Consider the following 20,134-nt stretch of genomic DNA (forward strand, 5'->3'; position numbering starts at 1 on the left):
TACCGGATTAAAATTCAAGAGGAACTTGATACCGAGGCTACGGGTAGATTTCTCTTTTTCCTCCCTCCAGGTGATGAGCATTCCTGTCCCCTAGTTGCATGGTGATGTCGCCATCAATATCGTTCACGATCCCAAGTCAGTATGGGAAACCGAATTCGAAACTGACAACCACGCAGAATGGGCCTAAGAAATTGGAATAACAATGTCAATCGTCGATTGTGCAAGGTGCTTCTTGAAGAGAGCAGACCTCTCTGATGCTATGTGATAAGAATACTCTTCGTGGGTATCATTCTTATTGTATCACTCCATCCAGTCTTGTTCCTTTAGGTCAAGCGCAACTTCCGCCATCGTCTCTTCTCATGACAAACTTGATCATCTGTCTTTCCAGATGCTTTCACTTCTCGGTGTTGGTCACCCCCTGCGGGGCAGTTGTGTCGTTGTGCATTCCACCTGTACCATCCAGTCAGTCTTTTCCCAAAGAATCTGAAACGAGGGCGGGGCCTCTAGGATGATCAAACCTTCGTCTGGGTAGATGATCCAATTCTCAGGATGTCTCAGTACGAAATCTGGGTCGGAAATTCTAGTTCTGGCTCCAGGGCCGACAGCCGCGAGGAGCCCTTGAGTCTCCATCCTGTGGAAGGCTTCGCAGTCGGGAAAGGTGCATGGCTGCTCAAGAATCATTAGAAACATCTTCAAGCACACAGGACGAGGAGACAACATACGTCGAGGACATCATCAGGGTGGTGATGGCTAGCGTAGGGCGTACTACTGTGGGTGAGATCTGTCATGTATGGGTCAGCATCGAGACTCGCCAACATGTGCGTGCCGAGTGGCAAGACTGACCGTGCTTCGCCTTGTGGTAAGCTTCTTTGGCTTTACCAATGAGGCCAGTCATTCCGACTGAGCCCGGGGCCTGCGGATTGATTTGGGCCGGAAGAGGCTTTCTTTGATCGACTGGTGCTGAGAAAAGTAAGAATCGTAACGGCTTTGCATAAAAGATGTCGATTTGTAGTGATGGGTGGCTGAGGTGGAAAAGAGGAGAGAGAAAAAGAATGCAAAGAGGAACGAAACCGACCGGGAAGATGTAGTCGCCCTGAAGAGAGATGGCGCCTTCCATTTGGGAAGTACCTGCCTTCCTCACAGAACGGAAACCGCGCAAGGCCAGTATTGCACATTTGTGATGATACAGTATTGAGTTACGCATGAAGGAGCAACTTATCTGGCAACCCTCATTGAACAACCTGTCAAAGGCAGGAACGGCACGGAGCGAAACATCGACAGAAATGTGTCCCGGATGTTGACACTAAAAGGAAGACGATGGCCAGGTGAAGTACAAGTGAGGGAGGTGTGTACAACGGCTCTATGCTGCCTGTCAAGATTCACGTTTCAATGATAAGTGAAGAGTGAACATGTCGAGGTGAAGCGTGTCCAGATGAGGTCGCTCAATCTATCTCAGCCACTTGGAATAGGCCCATTCTATCCGCCTCAGGACATTGATCTGCCGACCAACACCAGCCTTGATGTCAAGTAGATCGTTCAAATCCTGGAGAAATTCCCGCTTCGTGTTTCCCGGCAGAACCGCAGCTGCTCGCTGACGCAGAAGATGCGATTCACAAAGTAAGATGCCATGATTCTCCTCAGAGATGATGCCGTCCTCATCGACGTCGGCATTTGTCAATGTTCGATCGATGTTCCTGGGATCGCGATTAGCCTGAATTGTGACGATGAAGATTCTGGACATACCTAACAAGTCGAAGAGCCTCGCCCTTTCTCTTTCCCTGTTGCAGGCCTCGACGACCCCCGAACATACCACGTAGCCACTGGACGAGTGCATAGGAAATAAGAACCCCGGGTGCTATTCCGACGAATCCAAACAGTAGTTCCTGACTCTTGAGTAAAGAATCAATGCCACCAATGGCGGTCTCGACATCAACCTTGGTCTTCTGGACCTGAATGAGGAGTGTCCGAACAAGTTGTCCCATGATGGCATTTTTGATGGGGCTTTGCATTTCTCTTTCGTATGCTTTGAGTACAGGAGTAAGATCACCCTCTCTCACTTTGGTCCGAATTTCCGCGATCTGACTGTCGCTAAATTTCGTGCCATTGTCGGGATTTTGCACCGCGAACTCTACTACCATTCGTTCTAAGCTCTCTCGATCTGCCTTGAGGCTGTCCCTGCTCTGGATGGCGATCTCGCTTTGTTCGTCATGGCGAATGGTTCCGATCAGCTTCTTGGTGGGGTCCAGCACCCAATTGGCCCAGAAGTCGATGCAGGTTTGCCCGAATTCTCTAAACCATTGGGCGATTTCGGCCTTTCGATTGACCACTATCCTTAGGATTGTAGTGCCAGATAGTAGGAAGCACACGGCTGGGATCCAGTACCGTACAAGACGCGATGGTTTACCATATTTTGAACGCATCGATTTGGCCTCTGCTTCTTGGTTCGGCAGATGCTCGTCAAGGATCTTGATAAGGGCAGAGGCAACTTCAGCTGCTGAGGCCGTGGTAGGGTCGAGGACATAGCTATCGTCATCTGATAGCGCCCTAGTGGCAGAATCCAGTAGACATACCGTCCGTGCAACGGTAGTTTGCCAATCCTCCTCCTGGCTATTGATCATTTGGGGCAATGCACCGGGCTTGCGTTCATCTGGTGCTCCGTCAAAAACAAGGCATTCTCGGACCAGCCGGCCGATGGTAGCGGAACTTGACTGCCTCAGGCTCTTGATCTGCTGCAAGTTCCTCCGAACCTCGATCTGTGCAATTGAAAAGGGCGAAAGTATTCTAGTCTGTGCTTGAGCCAAGGATCGCTCTCGGACACTGTTCCGAACCAGCCTGTAAAATTCCTTCCAGTTTTCCGACAAGGTGTCGGTGGCCTCCCGAGCCGAAGCACGAAGATCGGCCCCAGCACGAAACCTTTGTCGTGCATCGGCGTAGACATCTTTTGCCTGCTTCCAAAAACGCAAGGGGGAAGTCTGAACCGTGTAGAGAGCAATGCTTGAATAAGATCCCAGTATGTCGTCCCAATACCATATAGACTCGCTCAGAGGGATCGTGTAGTCCAAGAGCGAGTTCAATAGCAGCCCATACACCTGTGCGGTCGCCTTGCCAGCAGCCACCCACTCTAGATTTGACACGTCAGAGCTTGATGCTACTGCGGCACCTTGTCCGTCTTCTTTCTTTACGATTTGGGAGAGGAGACTGCGGACCTTCGACCGGCTTATCAAGGGTCTCGAGCTTGAGGTGGTGGAAAGAGATCTGATAAGGGCTTTCAGCTGAGTGGTGCGTGGGTCGTCTTCGGCGCTGGCTGCGATTTCACGTCCTTCAGCGCCGGCTGTTGCAACTCTTTCCTCGGCATCTTTCAACTGGAATCTGTCGAGTGCGGCATCAGCGCGCCGAAGATCGCTGCAAAAATGTCAGGATAAAATTCCAAGAAATGAGGTTGTGCATACTCTTCAACGAAGGACATTATGAGCACAATATGCAGGCTAGATTGATCGAGTCTCGACCGAGTCAGTCAAAAGGTCACAGTACGACCCTCCTCGAACGAAAATCTGTCATGAAAGTTGTAGAGGAAGTATGGCGCATTTTGCTCTTTTATGCCATTGTCAACAAGGCAGGGACCCTTCCACAGGACAGATAATGACAAGGTCTTCTCGAAGCTGTCAAAAAGATACGGATAGCACAAGCCTCCAAAACAATTATCAACGAAGCAGAAACAGACACGATTGGTGGTGACGTCATTGGTACAATACTCCGAGGTGCTTTTGTCTCACGAGATCCATCGAGTAAAGTAGCGAAGAGAAGGGCACCACAGACTATCAGCGTCGCGCCGTCGTTGACATCAATAACATCCAGACTGGTGGTAATACTGTCAAGCAGCCACGGAACTCAGATACGTTAGGTAGGTTAATTCTAGCCAAGAAGACGTAGTGAATAAGATGGCATTTCCTTCTTGTGGAATAATAGCCCTTTCTTCTGCCAATAAATCATCATGGAGCCGATCTGAAAGAGGCTGAATTGTATGTACCTTGATAGCATACTCCGAAGCTTCCACAAACCATGTGGTGAAGGTAATGGAAAAGACATAAGTTGTACTGGACTCAATGGAATCTGATATTCCCTAAAGAAGCACGAGGCTGACGAGGCTGGCGAGGCTGCGCCGGTGCAGGTGGCAGCAATTGCTCCCTATCCGTCAACGTTCGCTTATGAATTTGACCGGCGAATGAGGGAGGTTAATGCCTGGTCATTCGCCCCCCCAAATAATTCTTTACTCCCTCGCCTGCGCCTAATGCGCCCATGGAGCCCATTATCTCCAGCCACTCTCTCTCTCTCTCTCCAGTACGACCAAGGACTCGTCGTACTCCGTACTTCGCCTGAAGTGACTGACTGACTGACTTACGCCAGAGCATCCAACATCCCGACACTCACTCAGCGACATCATTTGTCGCAGTCCCATCACTTCCACCTGATCCTCTGTTTTCTCAAGGCTTCAATCTGCTTGTTACCGCCACCTAAAACATCTCTCAAACCTCTCTACCTCTTATCCGCTTCTTACCTCCCTGCGTCACACCTCGTTTGACCGCCATCTGCACCGTCCTTTTCGAATTCTCCCGTCCGAGGGACAAGTGTTTCGTCGGATTTGCCAGCCCGTAACTCGACAAGAGGCTGTTGGCATATACTGCATTTCGAACCCTTTTCTCCCATACAAAATCACACAGCCTCACAATGGCAGGCACACGGAATTACGACTTCTTAGTACGACAAACCCCCCCCCCCCCCGTTCCGCGACGCTCAGCTGTCCTCCCGCCAACCTTTTGACCACCGTGTACTAACTTTTCCAGATAAAACTGCTCCTGATCGGTGACTCTGGCGTCGGAAAATCATGCTGCTTGCTGCGATTCAGCGAAGACAGTTTCACTCCCAGTTTCATCACCACCATCGGTATAGATTTCAAGATTAGGACGATCGACCTGGATGGTAAAAGGGTAAAACTACAAATATGGGACACTGCCGGGCAAGAAAGATTCAGGACCATCACGACCGCATATTACCGAGGCGCCATGGGTATTTTGTTGGTCTATGATGTGACGGACGAGAAGAGCTTCAACAGTAAGGGCTCCTCCACCCTCCTTTATGATGCGTGGCTCCAGGCAACGACAGACTAACCCGCTTTTTGACCGTACAGACATAAGGACATGGTTTTCAAATGTCGAGCAACATGCGAGTGAAGGAGTCAACAAGATTCTGATCGGGAACAAGTGCGACTGGGAAGAGAAGCGGGCAGTGTCGACGGAACAAGGACAAGCACTGGCTGACGAGTTGGGCATTCCCTTCCTCGAGGTCTCGGCCAAGTCGAACATCAACATCGAGAAAGCATTCTACTCGTTAGCGTCGGACATCAAGAAGCGGTTGATCGACAGTTCGAAAGAAACCGGCTCCGGTGGCGGGTCCCAGGCTGGTCCCGGTGGTGTCAACGTCGCACAAAACCAGTCCGGAGGCATGGGTGGCAAGTGTTGCTAAACGGCAAGCCGTGTGCAGGTGGACTGGATTTCTTGTTGACAGGCCGGGGGCATTTTCTCGCACTGTGTTTTCAAAGGGCAGTGTTCACAAGGGCAGTTTGCAGGTGTGAAGCAGCCTCTCTTCTTCGAGGCCCTTGAAACAGCGCAGGACACAGTAAAGTGAAAGCGTAATAATGATGCGAAGATCCGACCAGCAGGATTTGATGACTTTTTGTGATTTGCAAAGGGGGGGATGGTGGATCGAGCAACGGGTCACGCAGTATCCGGGCGTTTTGTAGGGTTATTATACAGGAAGAGCAGATAAAGAAAGCATTAGGGCAACCGACTGTCCAACATTGCCAATTGCCTGGTTGCTCCTCTTTCGCCTCTTTGATGGTTTCGTGTGTTACTTGTGACGCTATTTTGCTAAGCATGGGTCAACTGACTGCAAGAGTCAATAAGAGAGCGGTTCTTCGGGGCGATCAAATTCTGCGGACTACGATTTGAGAGGATCAATCAATAACGAACAACGATGCCAGAGAGACAAACAAGCCGATTGTTTCTTTTTGGGACAAAAAATTCACAATGAACTGCTCTTGATTCGATTTTGTGCACTGGGTCAGGTTGATTGGATGGATGTTCATCATTTAATGTAATTCCAAAAAGACCCAGCAGGAGGACCGAGGAGTGTGTGGAAGAAAAAAATGTTGACCGAGTTAAGTTTATCTGCTTTCAATGAATGCTCAATGTCGTGTCCTTCATGACCTTTGGTTTGGCGCCGCCGGCATTTCTCTTTTCTTTTTTCTGGGGGTCGGTTGTCGTCTTCTGCTCCTCGATGAGGCTGCACAGAGAAGAAGAGAAAGAGTCGGTCCTTCTCCCCCTTTTCCATGAACCCGGGGAGTTCTTTGGGTCGATAAATTTTTTTGTCTTTGTGATTTCCGTCACACATCGGCGGCGCGTCCCCATCAGGTTTAGGTTGGTGTTTTTTTTTGTTTTAGTATCCGACGCTGACCAGGTAGGCGCCCAGTTTCTCCACGGTGTTCGCGGCTGTGCCGGGCTGTATTGTCTCTGGGTAGTGTGTGATGAGGAGAGCCTGTTTCGTCTTGACGATAACGACTCCTTCTCGGCCCTGATGGACAAAAGGTGAATTGTCTCGTCAGTATACGTGTGTCCATTCTGTACCGAATACCGAGCACCGAGGCAAAGGCCCGGATCAATTGGGAAAGAAGAGGGACAGGTTCGTTCAACAAAGAAGCAGGAGAAGAGAAGGAAATGACAACCCGGGGGAAAAACCGGGGGAGTGAATGCTGACCTTCTTTCCGTACAAACTTGTCTCGTCGGCTTTGATGACAATGTATTTCTGCCCGGCAATGTGCAAGCCCGTGGACTGAACCTTCTTGGGTGTCGAGGTGTCCTTGTACGCGCCTACGACCTCTTGCATCTCTTGCGGCGTCACGGTGAAGCCCGGCGAGCTGGCCCAGACGGAATTCCCCTCTGTGTTGAAGATGGCGGCTTTATCGACGTGGCCGGTGCCGAGAAGGCTGGAAAAGTTGGCGGGGCATGTTAGCATGTAATCAAGATTACACCAAGGGAAACGGCTCGGGTGCGTCCTGGGGAGGGGAACGGGGATACCTTTGGTCGACGTATGCTGTGCGATGCCGGAAAGGTTAGCAATTTGCCCTGCAGGAAACTCGTGCAAAGATAGTGTAGCAGAAAGGAGGATGAGTCGGCGACGTACCTTGCCAAGACATTGTTGTTGTGGTGGTGGTGGTGAGTCTTTCAAAATCCCCGTATACAGCCTGGTGGGAGAAGAGAATGTTTCGGAAGAATGGAGGGGTGATTTCTATCTCTCGATCGATGGAAGATGGGTGTCACTTGGGGGCGACGGTTGTGGTGGTGTGAATGACCGGCCGAGGTGCAGGAGAGGAGGATTGACTGATGGTGAGCGCGGAACGTAGTCGAGTGTGTGTGTGTGTGTATGTGTAGAGAAGAGAGGAAGTAGAGTTGTGCGTGCGTGATGCAGTGATGGAAACCGAGCAGGATGTGTTGTTGGTGGAGAGTGCAGTAGGTAGTTCGTTTTTGATGGACCAAGTCAGATCAGGGTCGCTTTTGCTTTGCTATTCTCTGTCACTGTGACAATGACGGCACCGGTTTCTTTGGTGGTGGGGGGGGAGTAAAAGTCATTCCATGTTCAAATGACGCACATACAGTACCAACTGTACTGTAGGGACACACAAATACTCGTAATACAGTACAGCGCCTGGTAGCAGCGCCAAAGGGGGCAGCCTGATCGACCTGCCCCGCCATTTGCTTGGCAGTGTTTTGTGAGTGAGTGCTCAGCCTCGTTGAAAGGCACACCATCCCTACCCTTAGGTCAGGTACCTAACCTAGGTACCTATCTACTCCGTACGAGGTCCTCCGTGTATAAGACACCTTGGCTTCCCGCCTGGGCAAGCTTCTCTGATTGATCATCGCAAGGTATATCTGATGCCGAGTTCGCTCTTGACCATACTTGATTCATTGGAATTTGACATTGTTCCCTTGTCAGAGATGCGCCTCGGACAAGCCCACTCTTAGCCGAGTCGCGGCGCTGACAGAGTCAGCCTTTCTACGCCTTGAAAACGCTATGGGCCAAGAGATGTTTTCTTGCGAGATAGAGGAAATATTGACCAGGCAGCAGGGAATTTTTCTTGTCGCTATCAAAAATCGAGAGCACACTGCATGGCTCTGACGCGTACACTCCGAAAAGCGCCACATTTCCTTCTGGTCGTTATGATGTGCAACCCTTCCACTGGGCCTGGGAGAGAAATACAATATCACCTATGCATAGTCAAAGTGGATTTCTTGTCATACATGTGATTGATTTTTGAATAGTAGTCCAGCTATACCAGACCATTGTCGCTCATATCATAACATCCAACGCCGATCACGATGAAGCTCGTGACGGGTAAATAACAAAATCTCCCTATTGTCCTCCTCTTTCCAGGTATCATTTACATTGCGTGTCGTTTAATGTCTCTCTTTTCACTTTGGTTCTCTCGACAACACTGTATCCCGGTTCAAGCGTTCGCCGAGCCGTCATGTCGTCCACCTGTGTATGCAGTGTCGCTTGTTCGCAAATCCTCCATCGAAACATCCTGTGAGGCCTTGGTGGTTTCGACCTCACTGTATTCTGAGGTCCATCTGGAGGAGAGTCGAGGAAAGCAAAATCCGGGGTGGAAGATGGTTTGACATGCTGTCGCGATGACGATCATTCTACAGTAATATTAGCCACCGAAGTTCACAGGTCGGAATAAAATGCACTCACACTCCCTCCAGGACTATAAATCCGGTCTCGTCTTGCATGATGGAGTTTTTCCAGCCACCTGCCATTTCAATGATACGGTAGACACATCGAATGAAGATGGTGAGCCAAGCAGTCACCACACCCAGAGCAAACAGTCGAAACTTGGTGTCCTTCAGGGTGGCAGCGGCCTCAAGGGAAAGCGGAGTGCGTCGCATGCCTCGCTTCACCCGGACGATATATACGGCGGCAGTTGCTGCAAAGAATGCCAGAGCAGCAACCTGCCAGGAGATACCAGCCATCATCAAATTGTCTCCGAGGTCTTGTTCGTCTTGGGTATCGGCCGTTGATGCCAATGCTCCACCAATTGCTTGAAGGAGCAAGGAGATGAAGTCTGCGCATATGAAGATGTAGGTGTAGAAGCGAGGCTTGATGTAGGAATATTCGGGTCCAAAGCACAATGCGACATGCTTGAGAGTCAGGTAGATCGCTGCTGAGTTGAAGGCCGGGGCGATGATCAAGCAGCAGATTTGAGTGATGAAACCCGAGTCGGCAAACGGATTGCTATGCATGATAATTCGACCGACATAACCAATAGTTTCGGTCAGACAGCCCAGGCACAGAGCAACCATATAAGACCACGTCTTGTATCTGATGCCGAGACCTAAGTTGAGTAGGCCGAAGAGGGCAAAGAAGCCCAAAAAGAAGCCATTGGCGGGTATACTCGGAAGATAGCCATACACCGAGAGTTCGACAGGACATTCGACGCTGAGTTTAGTACAATTGTTAGACATGTTGACAATGTCTTTGAGAAAATATTTGGCTTTAAACGAACACAAGGAAAAGAAGATGGATAAGAGATAAGGAGCTCAGGCGATTGCTGTCGATGGGGTGATGTTGAGTTGGATATGGAATGGCACATCCAAATGGGCGGACCTCACCTTTATGTTCGAGCTTCTCAATGAGTGTGGCTCCATTGGAGCTTCTCCGGCCGTATTGTTTCATACTGTGAAATCACCAAACATTGCTGCACCAGCCCTATGGCTGGGGAAAATTGGATACAGGTTATGCAATTAAATGGGCGCAGTTATGGCCAAGACTGATATGCGGATACGCCATGTGTTGGATTGTGCTCGAGCCAAGTCGCAAGCCGGAGCCTGATAGGGAAATGAGCCAGGCATCAGGCTTTCCATGTGCTTTGTGCACAATCAAGGAATTTTCCCGTTGCAGCTAGTCATCCTCCTGTATGTATTGTAGGTCCGTACAGCCCCCAATGTGATCCACGAGATAGACTTCGGTACCGGGGGCCTCACATGTCCGCCAAGAGGAACCGTGATGATTCGAGGACACTCGATTGCCGGCGTTTGAAGATCAAGCTCCTCTTTTTCACCATGTTCGGTTCAATTCCAACTCCGATCGTCGCGCACGAAGCGAAAAAGTCGAAAGAAGTACAACGGCAGTGAAGAACCAGAAATAGATTTAATGTTGTCTCGTACTAAGGAAAATCACCAATAATCTTGGCTACTTGACCCATTCCACGTCTTTGATCCCCCCTATTCGGTCTCTGTACTCGTATCGAATACGGTGGACCACCACTTTGTGTCGCAATAGTTAATCCGTGCCGAAGCGCGAAAGCATCTTCTGCTCGTGTCTCGTTTTTCCGTATATCGTATGCATAATTCCTGCTTGGATACTCTAAAGATGAGTATGATCGGAAAGCTGCCAGTTAAAGAGTTACGAGCAGAAGAAGCCGCGGGCCGAGCGCTTCTGTAACAAAATGTAGTAACCCTTTGTTGTGACACTCGACTCTGCTCATCCGCAGCCTTCCGCATTGAGGCTGCTGGAAGCTGTCGCCGCCGTGACCATTGCGGATTCGCCCTTCGAATGCTTGCTGCCTGAATAAACCCTGACAGCATAGAGTCCACCTGCTGCTACTGGTACGGAGTCAATCCCACCGCTTATCTGACCAGCGCTCCACCTCTCGCACGCCTGTAGTGTCTCGTCTACACTGGAGTAAGAAAAAGTACAGAGAATTTGGCACAGCCCTGGAACTCCAGCCTATTGCTGTGTTGTTAATTCAGCAGCGGCTATGAATGACACGGAGGGGTCCTACGGCCGTTGACGCAAAGTCTTCAATGTACGGAGTACGTCCCTCAGAATCTACAGTAGGTCTAACCCACAGTACGGATTGTCCTCCGTATTCGTTCGTATCCGTATCGTTTATGGCGCACAGATATACTTTGGCAACACACTAACCAAAAAGAGACGTCCCTTGCGATTCGTCCGCTTCATTTTTGAGGCGGAGTTTCTCATACATTACAGGGACAACGTATTTCGTTTCTTCAGAGATGACATGCTTGTTCGCTATCCCCCCTGTCCTCACACGTGTTTTCCCCTTTAAACAAGAACATGGTCATTTTTTTCTAACGACGAAACAACTATTCATTCCCCGACGGCGGCATTACATCCCCTACCGGCCGCCTGAAAATTACTAAGCCACAGCTACCGGTGCCTCGTCGACCGACTCGCCTTGAAGGCCAAGATAGATCAACGTGTTGATGGTGGCTGATGCTCGACATGACTATCTGGTGGTTTGAGGAGGTTCATGTGCTCCGTACGGAGTGTGTATATATCGAGGGATTCCTTGCGATAGCAGTAGCCCGATGAGGCCGATCTTTCCTGAGATTGGCCCTGGCAGCAAACTCTCTTGAGACTGAATCATCATTCATCAATACGATGGTTTATCATGGTCCTAGCGGAGGCTGTAAGGCGTGCAGGACTCGCCGGGTCAAGGTATGTGGGCTAATGATACTCAAGTGCCAAAGAGTTTGGTGTCGTCGGGGGAAGTCCGTACACCATCGCTAAGTTTTTCCAGTGCGACCAAAACAAGCCATCCTGCAACAACTGTACGCGCCGGCATCAAACCTGTCCAGGGTATGCAGATGTCTTTGATGGCGCTCATAGGAGCCAGAATAAGGTGATCATACAGCGGGTCGAGAAACAGAATGCTTTGCGAGACTCGATGCCCTGCATTGACAATCAGAGCAGCAATAGCTCAAGCGGCAATAGCCCAGCCGAATCATCTCTGTCGAGCAGCAGCAGTAGCAGTTCTCTCATACCACGATCAAAGAGTCTCAAGAAACCACTTCAATGGGTCATCTATTCCGCGCCGGCGCCGACTAGCGATCCTCAACATGACAGTCCACCTTTAACAGAAGAGAGCGAAGAGGACAATACGGCTCTGCAAACACACCCTGTCCACACCGATACAATGCCTCCTATCGGCTTTACCTTCACCTTGAAGCCGGACTCGGAAGAAGCGTCGACATGCTTCTTCTTCCACCACTACACTGGTACAATCTACGACGAAAATATCCACAATGGGTTTGCCATGATGTGGCAGCCATTGTTCCTCCAAGCTGCCCTTGATTCTCCCCTGAGGTTCGTCACTACGGCCTTCACCGTCAACATAACGATGATGTGGTGCCTAAAGGGTTGCGACACTCGGCCGGCACGAAGGCTCATGACCAAAGCACTCACGGCCACACGCAAAGCCATTCAAAACCCGACCCCGAACAAGATGGACGAGTTACTCATGACGATCCTCATATTTGACCTGTACGATTCCATGGTGCAACACTACATCCCTGTCCCGGTCACTTCTGGCAAGCACAAAGAAGGCGCTCTGGCGCTCGCGCAGATCAGGGGCAGGGGGAACTACGACACCCCTATCAGTGCCGGCCTCGCCAAGGCGACCCGAGGGACCCTGCTGCTGCACGCTCTGCGTACACGAAGTCGCTTGATGCCAGGTGCCGAGAACCTCTTTGAAGACCCTTCACTCCCGCCCACCAGGGCCTCCGAGCTCGAGTTGATCGTCATGCAAGTCGTGAATCTCCAAGCCCGTCTGTGGGGTATCCGGCGTCAAGGGGAACGGCAACGGCAGCGCAATCACGACGTCTACGAAGCCATCATACTCGAAGCCATCAAGCTGGACGATCTGCTGGTGGAGTGGCGACAGTCCATCACGGATCCCAGCTGGCTGGCGCAGTACGTCCACCGCGACGACGCGCCCCCCTCGGTCCGCGCGGCCGGCTTCTATGGAGAGCGATGCACCGTTTGGCCCGACCTGATTTTTGCCGAAATGTCCAACTTTTACAATCAAAGCAGGTTGGTCAATCTCCAAGTCATCCGACAGGCTCTCGCAGACGTCCCGAGCCTCCTCGCGACCACGGAGAACCAGCGGGTTCTCCTCACGATCAACGCGACCGTTCAACGTCTCGTGGACGCCGTTTGCGACTGCGTCCCTTTCCACCTGGGCTCCACGACCGTGGTGACAAATCCACTTTACAGCGACGAGGTCGAGTTCCCCATCAAGACCACCAAACACCCCACGACGGGCAAGGTCACGACCGTCCCACACCACATCCCGCTCTACAAATCCCGGGCGGCCGCATCAGGCGGCTGGACACTGTTCCCGTACGTATGCGGCGTTTTCCGGATGGCTGAACCCGAGGATGATGCGGTACCAATCGACCTGCGGGAGGGCCAACTCGAGTGGATCAGAGGCCAAGTAAAGCGGATGCAGAATACTTTTCTATACTGTGACCCCGTGTGGTGAGTTTTTTTTAAAGCCCTGCACTCGACGAGTTCCTACCGTCCAAGCACGTGCATGAGTATTATGGATTACTGACGGACCGATTACGGCACAGGTTCAAGAGAATACCAAAAGCCAGTGGTTGAAAGGACGGACATGTGTGAATAATTTTTCAAGGGACGTACAGGTCTATAAGCCTTTTCCGTCTCCGCTCCAAAACATCCATCCATGGTACAGCAATCGAGCCTCCTGTGAGCAAAAGCATCATGTCAGAGTCAGCATCATTTGATAAAATGTGATGGGTCTGCTGAATGTAGAGCACTTGACATCGAAAGGACACTTCTCAAGGGCTCGAGGAAGCAGCGAAAGCATTGAAAAGCCGTTCTCGGAAAATAACATATCGACCTAGGACTGATGGATGGAGGCTGCCTTGGGAAAAAGTGAAAGCCAACATGGGCCGGTCCTCGGTTTGAACGATATCAGTTTCGAACAATCCAGGTTCAATCTCAACAAAACTTGTGCGGGCTGGGAGCTCCCGTACTTGCTCTCCGATAATGAGGCTACCGATGTGGCAATTGCTTGTCCCCATATCCCGAAACGAATCCGAGCCCATATGACCCGAGGTCGAAGCCCTTCGCCGCATCGCTGCTTGTTGCTGGTAGGTCATGGACATATTCGAGGACGGTGGTTGGTTTTTTTTTAAAAAAAAAACGTGCTGTCTGCTGGGTGACGGAAAGTGGCTGTACTGTTCGCGAGCCTTGCAAAGGGGATCGCATGAGACGGTTTTCGGGAGGCAGGCACCCACGTCAAGCCCAGAAAAGGTGACAACATTGTCCATGAAGTCCTCCCAAGCGACATTTGTGGAGGCCCACTGGGAAGGGCAACAGGGGAAAAAAAATCAAAGAATATCATTGTGAAAGTTGAATTTTACCCTCAACACACCAAGACCCCTAGAAAGGAGCTCAGGTCAAGGCCACATGGCCATGTGGTCAGCGGCTTCCTTCTAGGCGAGATGGACACAGGGTTCGAACCGCGGTTCAGTCAACAATTTAATTGTTCAACAATTAAAACATCACGACTTGAATTTCAACGAGGATCAATTCACCGGGTCAATCAACAAAACTAATCAACTTGGTCAAAAAACACAGTGGGATCAACACAACAGTGGGATATCAATTCTGGGGGCCAAACTTGAGGGGGTCACGACAACCTGAGTGGGAGGACAACATAGGAGGAATACAAGCGTCCCTGGAGAGGGTTAGAAAAAGTTGTAAGCGCTGCGACAGGGGAGATTCCAGAGCGAGTACCATAGATCGGTTCAAGACCTTCACTGGTCCCGAGTTGGGAGGCATCTGGGGGAAAAAAATCCTTACACGACTGGGATTTTCTTAACTAGGCTCCTATGGGAGATAAATCCTAGTTAAGTTTTTGCCGTTTTTGCAGAATGATCCTGTATAGTTTTGCACGTCACTTTCCTCCTTGTCATCATCCATGGCCTTCTTTCACAATATCTTTCTACTCAATCATTCCACACTTTCGCCTACAATCTTGATCTCCTGGTGATCTACAGAAATGAGAGCCCTGAATACGGAGAGAATGAAGAGTTCGATCAGTTCCGACGTTCTTCGCAACAAGTGTCTTGTTATGATATTCTCCAATACAATCTCAAAAAGCATGCCAAGGGATTCACTCAGTCTTTTGACCTGTGGGGTTTTTCTGTGAAGAACATGTGTGGCGGACACGCCCCGTTGTGCAAGACGACTCGGACGACAACGACAGACTCGATCGGTTCGGACAAAGAACACGAATGATGTGTTCTGTCTTGTAGGTGCGTGGACAGGGGAGCGGAGGGTTTGGAAGGTGGACGGCGCCGACTTGCGTGGATAGTCGGACACTGTCCCATGGATCATCTGTTTGAAACAAATCTCGTTCCGTCACAATCAGCCTTCCTTTTATCGTTCCTTGTCGTTTCGAAACACCGCAGTCACAGGGCTGATAGAAGGGGAGAGAAGAAAAAGGGCCACGACAGGAAATGTTATAGTCGTTCTATCATCTGATGGATACAATACAGGGTTTTGGGGCTTGTTCGGGGACGTATTGCCCCCAAAAATGTTTTCTTTTATTTACAATCATGACTGAACTCTGTTGCCTCGAAAGGGGCAAAGAGGAATCAATCGTTAATAGATATGGACAAACATCCCCTCTTCTTCTTTCCTCACTCTTTTATTCGCTCTCCTCTTCACCGGGTCATGTCCTTCACTGAAGCACCGCTCCCACTGGACCAGACAGACGAAGCCACCGACCCGGCGCTCGATCTCTTCACGGCAAGCGGCAGGGGCGGTGGCCGCGGTGTCGCCACGGGATCTCCGTCGCTCGCTCTCCTGATGGCCGTGCCCTTGCTCAGTTGCGTCGACCTGCCGTTGTTGACACTCGAGGAGTTTCTGCTCCAGCGCGAGTTGAACGCCGCGGGCAGAGCGGGCAGAGGGAGCGGCGAGAACGGCCCGTTCGACGCACTCTCCGACGGGGTAATGGATTTGCGGATGCGAGGTTGGTACTGGCTGTACGGACGGGCCAGGCTCACGACGGAGTCCGCTGGACCGGGCACGGGGAAGTCGGTCGGTGTGGGCGAGGAGACACTTTCGCGAATGTTCAGACCCCCGACCGGGTCCGGCACGAGCGGCTGGATGGCGGCTCGCTGTCGTGGGAAGGGGGGACGGGGCGGGGCTGCCCGTCTCCCTGCGACCGGCGTGGGTGGATTGTTGGCCAGACCCGTCGGGTGCAATGCAGGGACCGCCGGAAGTGGTGTAAGCGGTGACGAAGCTGCTGGGCCATACTCGTTCAAGATCGTGTCCGCCGGGTAGGTGGTGTCGCTGTCACTCGAGGCCCAAGTCGGCGGTCTCTGATTGTTGGGAACGCTGACTTGGCGAAGAGTTGGGCCGTTGCTGCTTACTTCGCTGTCTGCAAGCGGTACCTGGTCCGAAAATGGATTCTTCAACTTCCCCCCACTGAAGAGGTTGGGAGTACTCGCCAGTGCCTGTAGCCTCGGGCGCCCTATGACATCCGTGGAGACCTGGGACATGTCTGGACTCGGTGGGCTCTCGTTGTCGCCGAGTCTCTGGCTGCGTCGAGCACGGAGGGCGGCGACTTTGTCTCGTACAGGCTTGCAGTATCGGCACAACAGGTAGACCGCGGTGGCCACGGCGACAACCCCTATGATTGACGCGACCGCGATGACTGCCGTGTGGTTCGCAGGGTGGTGTGCGGAAGTATTGACGGTTGGCTGGCTGTTGGATGTCGAAGCTGCACTCGTATGCGTGGCAGCAGCAATGTTGGGGATTGATGTCGCCGACTCACCTGGAGCAGTGACAGGATTGGTGGAACCCCCTGCCACTGAGCCCGCCGTCGTGGTGGTGGCCGGTATACCCGAGGCCGTTGTGCTCTTCGGGAGGAAGGGATTGTCTGCCGTCTTGGTACTTGAAGAGTCGTTTGTGTAGTCGCCTGGTGAGAGACTTGCTCCAATAGGTTTGTCTTCGTCATCACTCGAGCTGTTCGCGCCATCATCTTCGCTACTGCTGTCATCGTCACTGCTGCTACTATCGTCATCATATTCACTTTCAGATTCCTCTCCTGCCGTGCCATTGTTGGCTGCCTTCCCAAGTATGGTGTTTGGGAGGTTAGGCGGCAAGCCGGTGGCAGGTTTTGGTTCTCCATCGTCTCGACGAAGGCGAGATGAGCTTCGAGAGAGATGTGGCTTGGCCTTGGAAATTCTGGATCTGTCTATCCGATATCGTATCTTGCTTGGAGGCATGATTCGTGTCCAAGTGAGTATTTGTACAGCAAAGTGAAGCAAAGACGTTCTAGCAGGTCGACTGCGATTCTCGTTCCAGTATGAAAACCCCAACAACGAGATTGAAGGACCCAGCCTTCAGAGAATGCAGAAATGGAAGGGCGGAAAAAAGAAAAACAAATGAATCGTACCCGGCCAGCGAAGTTGAAAGACGAAAAGAATAAGATACAGAACAGAAAGACAGAAAGTGGTCACTGGTTCTCCCGGCAAGGCGGGACCTACATTTTGCCTTGTCTCTCTACTCGTACTCCGTGGATTTGCGCAACACCGCCTCGCTCGCATCGATGCATGGCCCCAATGGACCTCGATCTTGGCAGATTCACCAGACTAAACAAATGTCGTTTCGTTCAAGGGAGTTTCCTTATCGATATGCGGCTGAATCGACTCTCGAAACGCGGTGAAGCACAGCAACGGGGACTGATTGGGACACAGTTGGTCACGACTCCATGTCAAGATGTCCCCCGGGCCAATGATCAGTGATCTGAAGGGCTTTAGCGCATTTGTGGAGGGATGTCGGAGGCTCAAATGTGAAACGTTTCAAGCAGCAACTGGTGGACGATCTCGCTTGGCAGGGGGAGGGCGATATGTGCACCATGAGAAGAATTTGTATATTCAGGGAGCAGCTCGCATGGAGTAGGCACTCCTGAAGACGTTACCCAAGACTTGTAGAAGGTGACAAGAGACTTTCTCGGCTGTTTTTTTCTCGAGATAGGGGGCCACACAAGCCTTCCAGCAGATTGACGATCACTGAGAATCACAAACGACGGATCAGTTTGAGATGTTGGGTCGACGGAGGGAACTGGCTTGTATTGTTCCTGCAGCTGCGTCGTCATGATGAGTAGATCCATGAGATTTTGAGGGCCAAGGATGAGTTCGAACCATCACATTCTGGCCCCTTGGATAGAAATTGTATGTCATTCGTTGCATTCATCATGCACCGTGTCAATCGCAGTTGGAGAGAAATGAGATTTTGCCGGCAGAGGAACAACAATAATCCGGCACCTGCGCCACGACCAACGAAAAAGTCCCCGACGTATCTTCCTTTTTGCGGTGCAGTGGGATGTAACACCATACGGAGAATGCCTTCACTGGCCTTCGTTGCCGAATACTAGGTATTGTAAGAGTGACCGATCTGCTGCTCCTGCTGACTATGTAGTAGTATAGTCACGAAGCACTCACCGCGGACCATATGACCAAGGATGTGATTCGAGGTGCTGTGCGGCACCACCATCACGAACAACGGGCCAAAGGCATCATCATCTCCTACGAGTTTTCCTACAGTCCTCGTGCATTGTACTCCGTGTGGACGGATAAGCCGATCGCTTTTTTCCCACGAGGCCACGCCTTTCAGCCTATCGAGTGAGGCTTGGTCGCTTATCTGACATGCTGCTTGCCACCGCCCGCCGCCGCTACCACATGCGCTCAGCTTTTGTTCCCCGACGACCTCCAAATTCGCACATGAAGCCCGTGTCTCTCCGAAAGGTCACACCACCCTTTTCCAGCGCGCTCTGGGTACTTGGTGTACGACTCGTGCTACAATAGGTACCTCTAGTACTACTATGTACTACTGTACAGTACCCTTGGTACCCAAAGTACCTCCACTTGACCGTACCGCGACGTCTTCTTGTGGCGCGCCTTGCACATTCGAGGAGGGGGGGTTCCAGAAGGCTCTGAACTCCGCCCTCTGCCTCGGATCTCTCTCTGTGTTGTTTACTTTTTGACATGAAGCACAGTTCGTAGCCGGTATCGGTGAACGGCTAATGACTCGTACGGGTCAGGTCCTGACTTGGGAAATACTAATAAGCAGGCGGTGGCGCGTATATATCTTGTCTTTCAATTTTTCCTTCTTCCCTCTCTCCATCTCTCTTTCTGCAAAGTTTCCTATCGGTACAGGTATTTTATATATAGATAGAACCAGACGTCACACGGGGGACACATCAAACGACACGACCGGTCACAGAGTCCAACTGTCTTTTTTCGATACACGATCTCTACCCGACAACTCGACAAGATGTTAATCGCACGCCGTTTCTCCGTCACCAACTTCGTAATCGCAACCTCCGCCCTCGCCTTCCAGGTCTTTGTCCTGTACCCTTGGCACAACAAGCTCGACGAGGACTTCAAGGAACTGAAGCAGGAGAACCTCAGGCTGATGGCAGAGGTGGAGAGAGGACGTCTTCAGGATCTCAAAGAGATCAAGGAAACCTTTAGCAAACTGCGTGTTGCGAACTGAAACCTCTCTCTCTCTACCGAGTACCGGAAGTGACACTTGGGTTGAACCTCAGCACCGATCAAGGGCGCGCGATCGAAATGACTCGGGAAATGCACGCGAGCACCCAAGACGAAAAAAAAAAGACCCCTGCGAGTACCGATCACCACAGCGCCAATTTGCGAATAATGTTTTGCCAACCACCGATACGGAGTACGACCCAAGTTTTTTTACTGACGTTTGCGCGGATTATGGGTTTGTCGCTGGTTTTCTTCAGCCCGTGTGCCCCGACCATTACCGAATCACCTCCGAATAGCCGAATCACCTCCGAAATTTCTCTCACCCCGAGTTACACGATTTACACCTTTAGACAACGATAGACACAAAAAAGGCACATGCGCAACCCACTCTTACCTAGGTTACCTCCCTACTGTACGAAACGAAACGAAGGCTCCCGATGCAGGAACCGGCGATTCCCTGTCCCCTCCCTTGCAACGAATCTTTTTCCCTAGTAGAATCCCCTTACCATTCACCTGGTATCGATCTCTGATTGCACCCACGGAGTATCCCTACGGAGTAATACGCACCGAAAAAAAGATCTACATACAACGGACATCAAAGATTTCAGTTAAAACATCAAGAGCACCTCCACACAAGGGTTTTCTCCCCACCACCACCACCAACGACGACACCTAGATTTGAT

At 51.2% G+C, this 20,134-nt stretch overlaps 7 protein-coding genes across 8 annotated transcripts; 2 read left to right on the forward strand and 5 right to left on the reverse strand.

Annotated features, from left to right (window-relative positions):
• Positions 1-100: 100 nt before the first annotated feature.
• Positions 101-1,028, reverse strand: PV06_00506 (uncharacterized protein). The gene is made up of 4 exons (XM_016401011.1): positions 844-1,028; positions 723-781; positions 519-666; positions 101-450 (listed from the first exon to the last, which is right to left on the reverse strand). Exons 1-4 carry the CDS (start codon positions 893-895, stop codon positions 395-397), a joined length of 315 nt encoding a protein of 104 aa, XP_016268064.1. The 5' UTR covers positions 896-1,028; the 3' UTR covers positions 101-394.
• On the reverse strand, positions 1,023-3,668 carry PV06_00507 (uncharacterized protein). Its single transcript, XM_016401012.1, has 3 exons — positions 3,450-3,668; positions 1,744-3,402; positions 1,023-1,694 (listed from the first exon to the last, which is right to left on the reverse strand). Exons 1-3 carry the CDS (start codon positions 3,464-3,466, stop codon positions 1,448-1,450), a joined length of 1,923 nt encoding a protein of 640 aa, XP_016268065.1. The 5' UTR covers positions 3,467-3,668; the 3' UTR covers positions 1,023-1,447.
• A 635-nt stretch (positions 3,669-4,303) lies between these two features.
• On the forward strand, positions 4,304-6,062 carry PV06_00508 (GTP-binding protein ypt2). The gene is made up of 3 exons (XM_016401013.1): positions 4,304-4,755; positions 4,842-5,109; positions 5,186-6,062. Exons 1-3 carry the CDS (start codon positions 4,726-4,728, stop codon positions 5,518-5,520), a joined length of 633 nt encoding a protein of 210 aa, XP_016268066.1. The 5' UTR covers positions 4,304-4,725; the 3' UTR covers positions 5,521-6,062.
• Positions 6,043-7,568, reverse strand: PV06_00509 (uncharacterized protein). The gene is made up of 4 exons (XM_016401014.1): positions 7,237-7,568; positions 7,131-7,146; positions 6,811-7,039; positions 6,043-6,627 (listed from the first exon to the last, which is right to left on the reverse strand). Exons 1-4 carry the CDS (start codon positions 7,247-7,249, stop codon positions 6,493-6,495), a joined length of 393 nt encoding a protein of 130 aa, XP_016268067.1. The 5' UTR covers positions 7,250-7,568; the 3' UTR covers positions 6,043-6,492.
• A 630-nt stretch (positions 7,569-8,198) lies between these two features.
• Positions 8,199-9,985, reverse strand: PV06_00510. Of its 2 annotated transcripts, XM_016401016.1 has the most exons (3): positions 9,723-9,985; positions 8,806-9,549; positions 8,199-8,753 (listed from the first exon to the last, which is right to left on the reverse strand). In XM_016401016.1, the coding sequence occupies exons 2-3, from the start codon at positions 9,411-9,413 to the stop codon at positions 8,558-8,560; spliced, it is 804 nt and encodes a 267-aa protein (XP_016268069.1). In that variant the 5' UTR covers positions 9,414-9,549; positions 9,723-9,985; the 3' UTR covers positions 8,199-8,557. The 2 variants fall into 2 exon arrangements, with proteins under 2 accessions (XP_016268069.1, XP_016268068.1); XM_016401015.1 differs by lacking the exon at positions 9,723-9,985 and having other exon boundaries at positions 8,806-9,678.
• Positions 9,986-11,131: 1,146 nt separating this feature from the next.
• Positions 11,132-15,577, forward strand: PV06_00511 (uncharacterized protein). Its single transcript, XM_016401017.1, has 3 exons — positions 11,132-11,574; positions 11,657-13,395; positions 13,491-15,577. The coding sequence occupies exons 1-3, from the start codon at positions 11,518-11,520 to the stop codon at positions 13,519-13,521; spliced, it is 1,827 nt and encodes a 608-aa protein (XP_016268070.1). The 5' UTR covers positions 11,132-11,517; the 3' UTR covers positions 13,522-15,577.
• Positions 15,448-17,366, reverse strand: PV06_00512 (uncharacterized protein). The gene has a single exon (XM_016401018.1). It carries the CDS (start codon positions 17,181-17,183, stop codon positions 15,615-15,617), a length of 1,569 nt encoding a protein of 522 aa, XP_016268071.1. The 5' UTR covers positions 17,184-17,366; the 3' UTR covers positions 15,448-15,614.
• Between the last annotated feature and the right edge of the window lie 2,768 nt (positions 17,367-20,134).

Source organism: Exophiala oligosperma (assembly GCF_000835515.1).
Source record: "Exophiala oligosperma strain CBS 72588 unplaced genomic scaffold supercont1.1, whole genome shotgun sequence".
Classification (NCBI taxonomy): domain Eukaryota; kingdom Fungi; phylum Ascomycota; class Eurotiomycetes; order Chaetothyriales; family Herpotrichiellaceae; genus Exophiala; species Exophiala oligosperma.

Coding starts and splice junctions, on each gene's coding strand:
- PV06_00510 (XM_016401015.1), bottom strand. CDS start 9,575: ATGTCTAACAATTGTACTAAACTCAGCGTCGAATGTCCTGTCGAACTC. Junction 8,754..8,805: donor TTTATAGTCCTGGAGGGAGT/GTGAGTGCATTT, acceptor ATATTACTGTAG/AATGATCGTCATCGCGACAG.
- PV06_00506 (XM_016401011.1), bottom strand. CDS start 895: ATGACTGGCCTCATTGGTAAAGCCAAAGAAGCTTACCACAAGGCGAAG. Junction 782..843: donor TTACCACAAGGCGAAGCACG/GTCAGTCTTGCC, acceptor CATACATGACAG/ATCTCACCCACAGTAGTACG. Junction 667..722: donor ACCCTGATGATGTCCTCGAC/GTATGTTGTCTC, acceptor ATTCTTGAGCAG/CCATGCACCTTTCCCGACTG.
- PV06_00507 (XM_016401012.1), bottom strand. Junction 1,695..1,743: donor GAGGCTCTTCGACTTGTTAG/GTATGTCCAGAA, acceptor TCGCGATCCCAG/GAACATCGATCGAACATTGA.
- PV06_00512 (XM_016401018.1), bottom strand. CDS start 17,183: ATGCCTCCAAGCAAGATACGATATCGGATAGACAGATCCAGAATTTCC.
- PV06_00509 (XM_016401014.1), bottom strand. Junction 6,628..6,810: donor CAAGTTTGTACGGAAAGAAG/GTCAGCATTCAC, acceptor TTTGTCCATCAG/GGCCGAGAAGGAGTCGTTAT.
- PV06_00511 (XM_016401017.1), top strand. CDS start 11,518: ATGGTTTATCATGGTCCTAGCGGAGGCTGTAAGGCGTGCAGGACTCGC. Junction 11,575..11,656: donor GCAGGACTCGCCGGGTCAAG/GTATGTGGGCTA, acceptor AAGTTTTTCCAG/TGCGACCAAAACAAGCCATC. Junction 13,396..13,490: donor CTATACTGTGACCCCGTGTG/GTGAGTTTTTTT, acceptor ATTACGGCACAG/GTTCAAGAGAATACCAAAAG.
- PV06_00508 (XM_016401013.1), top strand. CDS start 4,726: ATGGCAGGCACACGGAATTACGACTTCTTA. Junction 4,756..4,841: donor CACGGAATTACGACTTCTTA/GTACGACAAACC, acceptor TAACTTTTCCAG/ATAAAACTGCTCCTGATCGG. Junction 5,110..5,185: donor GGACGAGAAGAGCTTCAACA/GTAAGGGCTCCT, acceptor TTGACCGTACAG/ACATAAGGACATGGTTTTCA.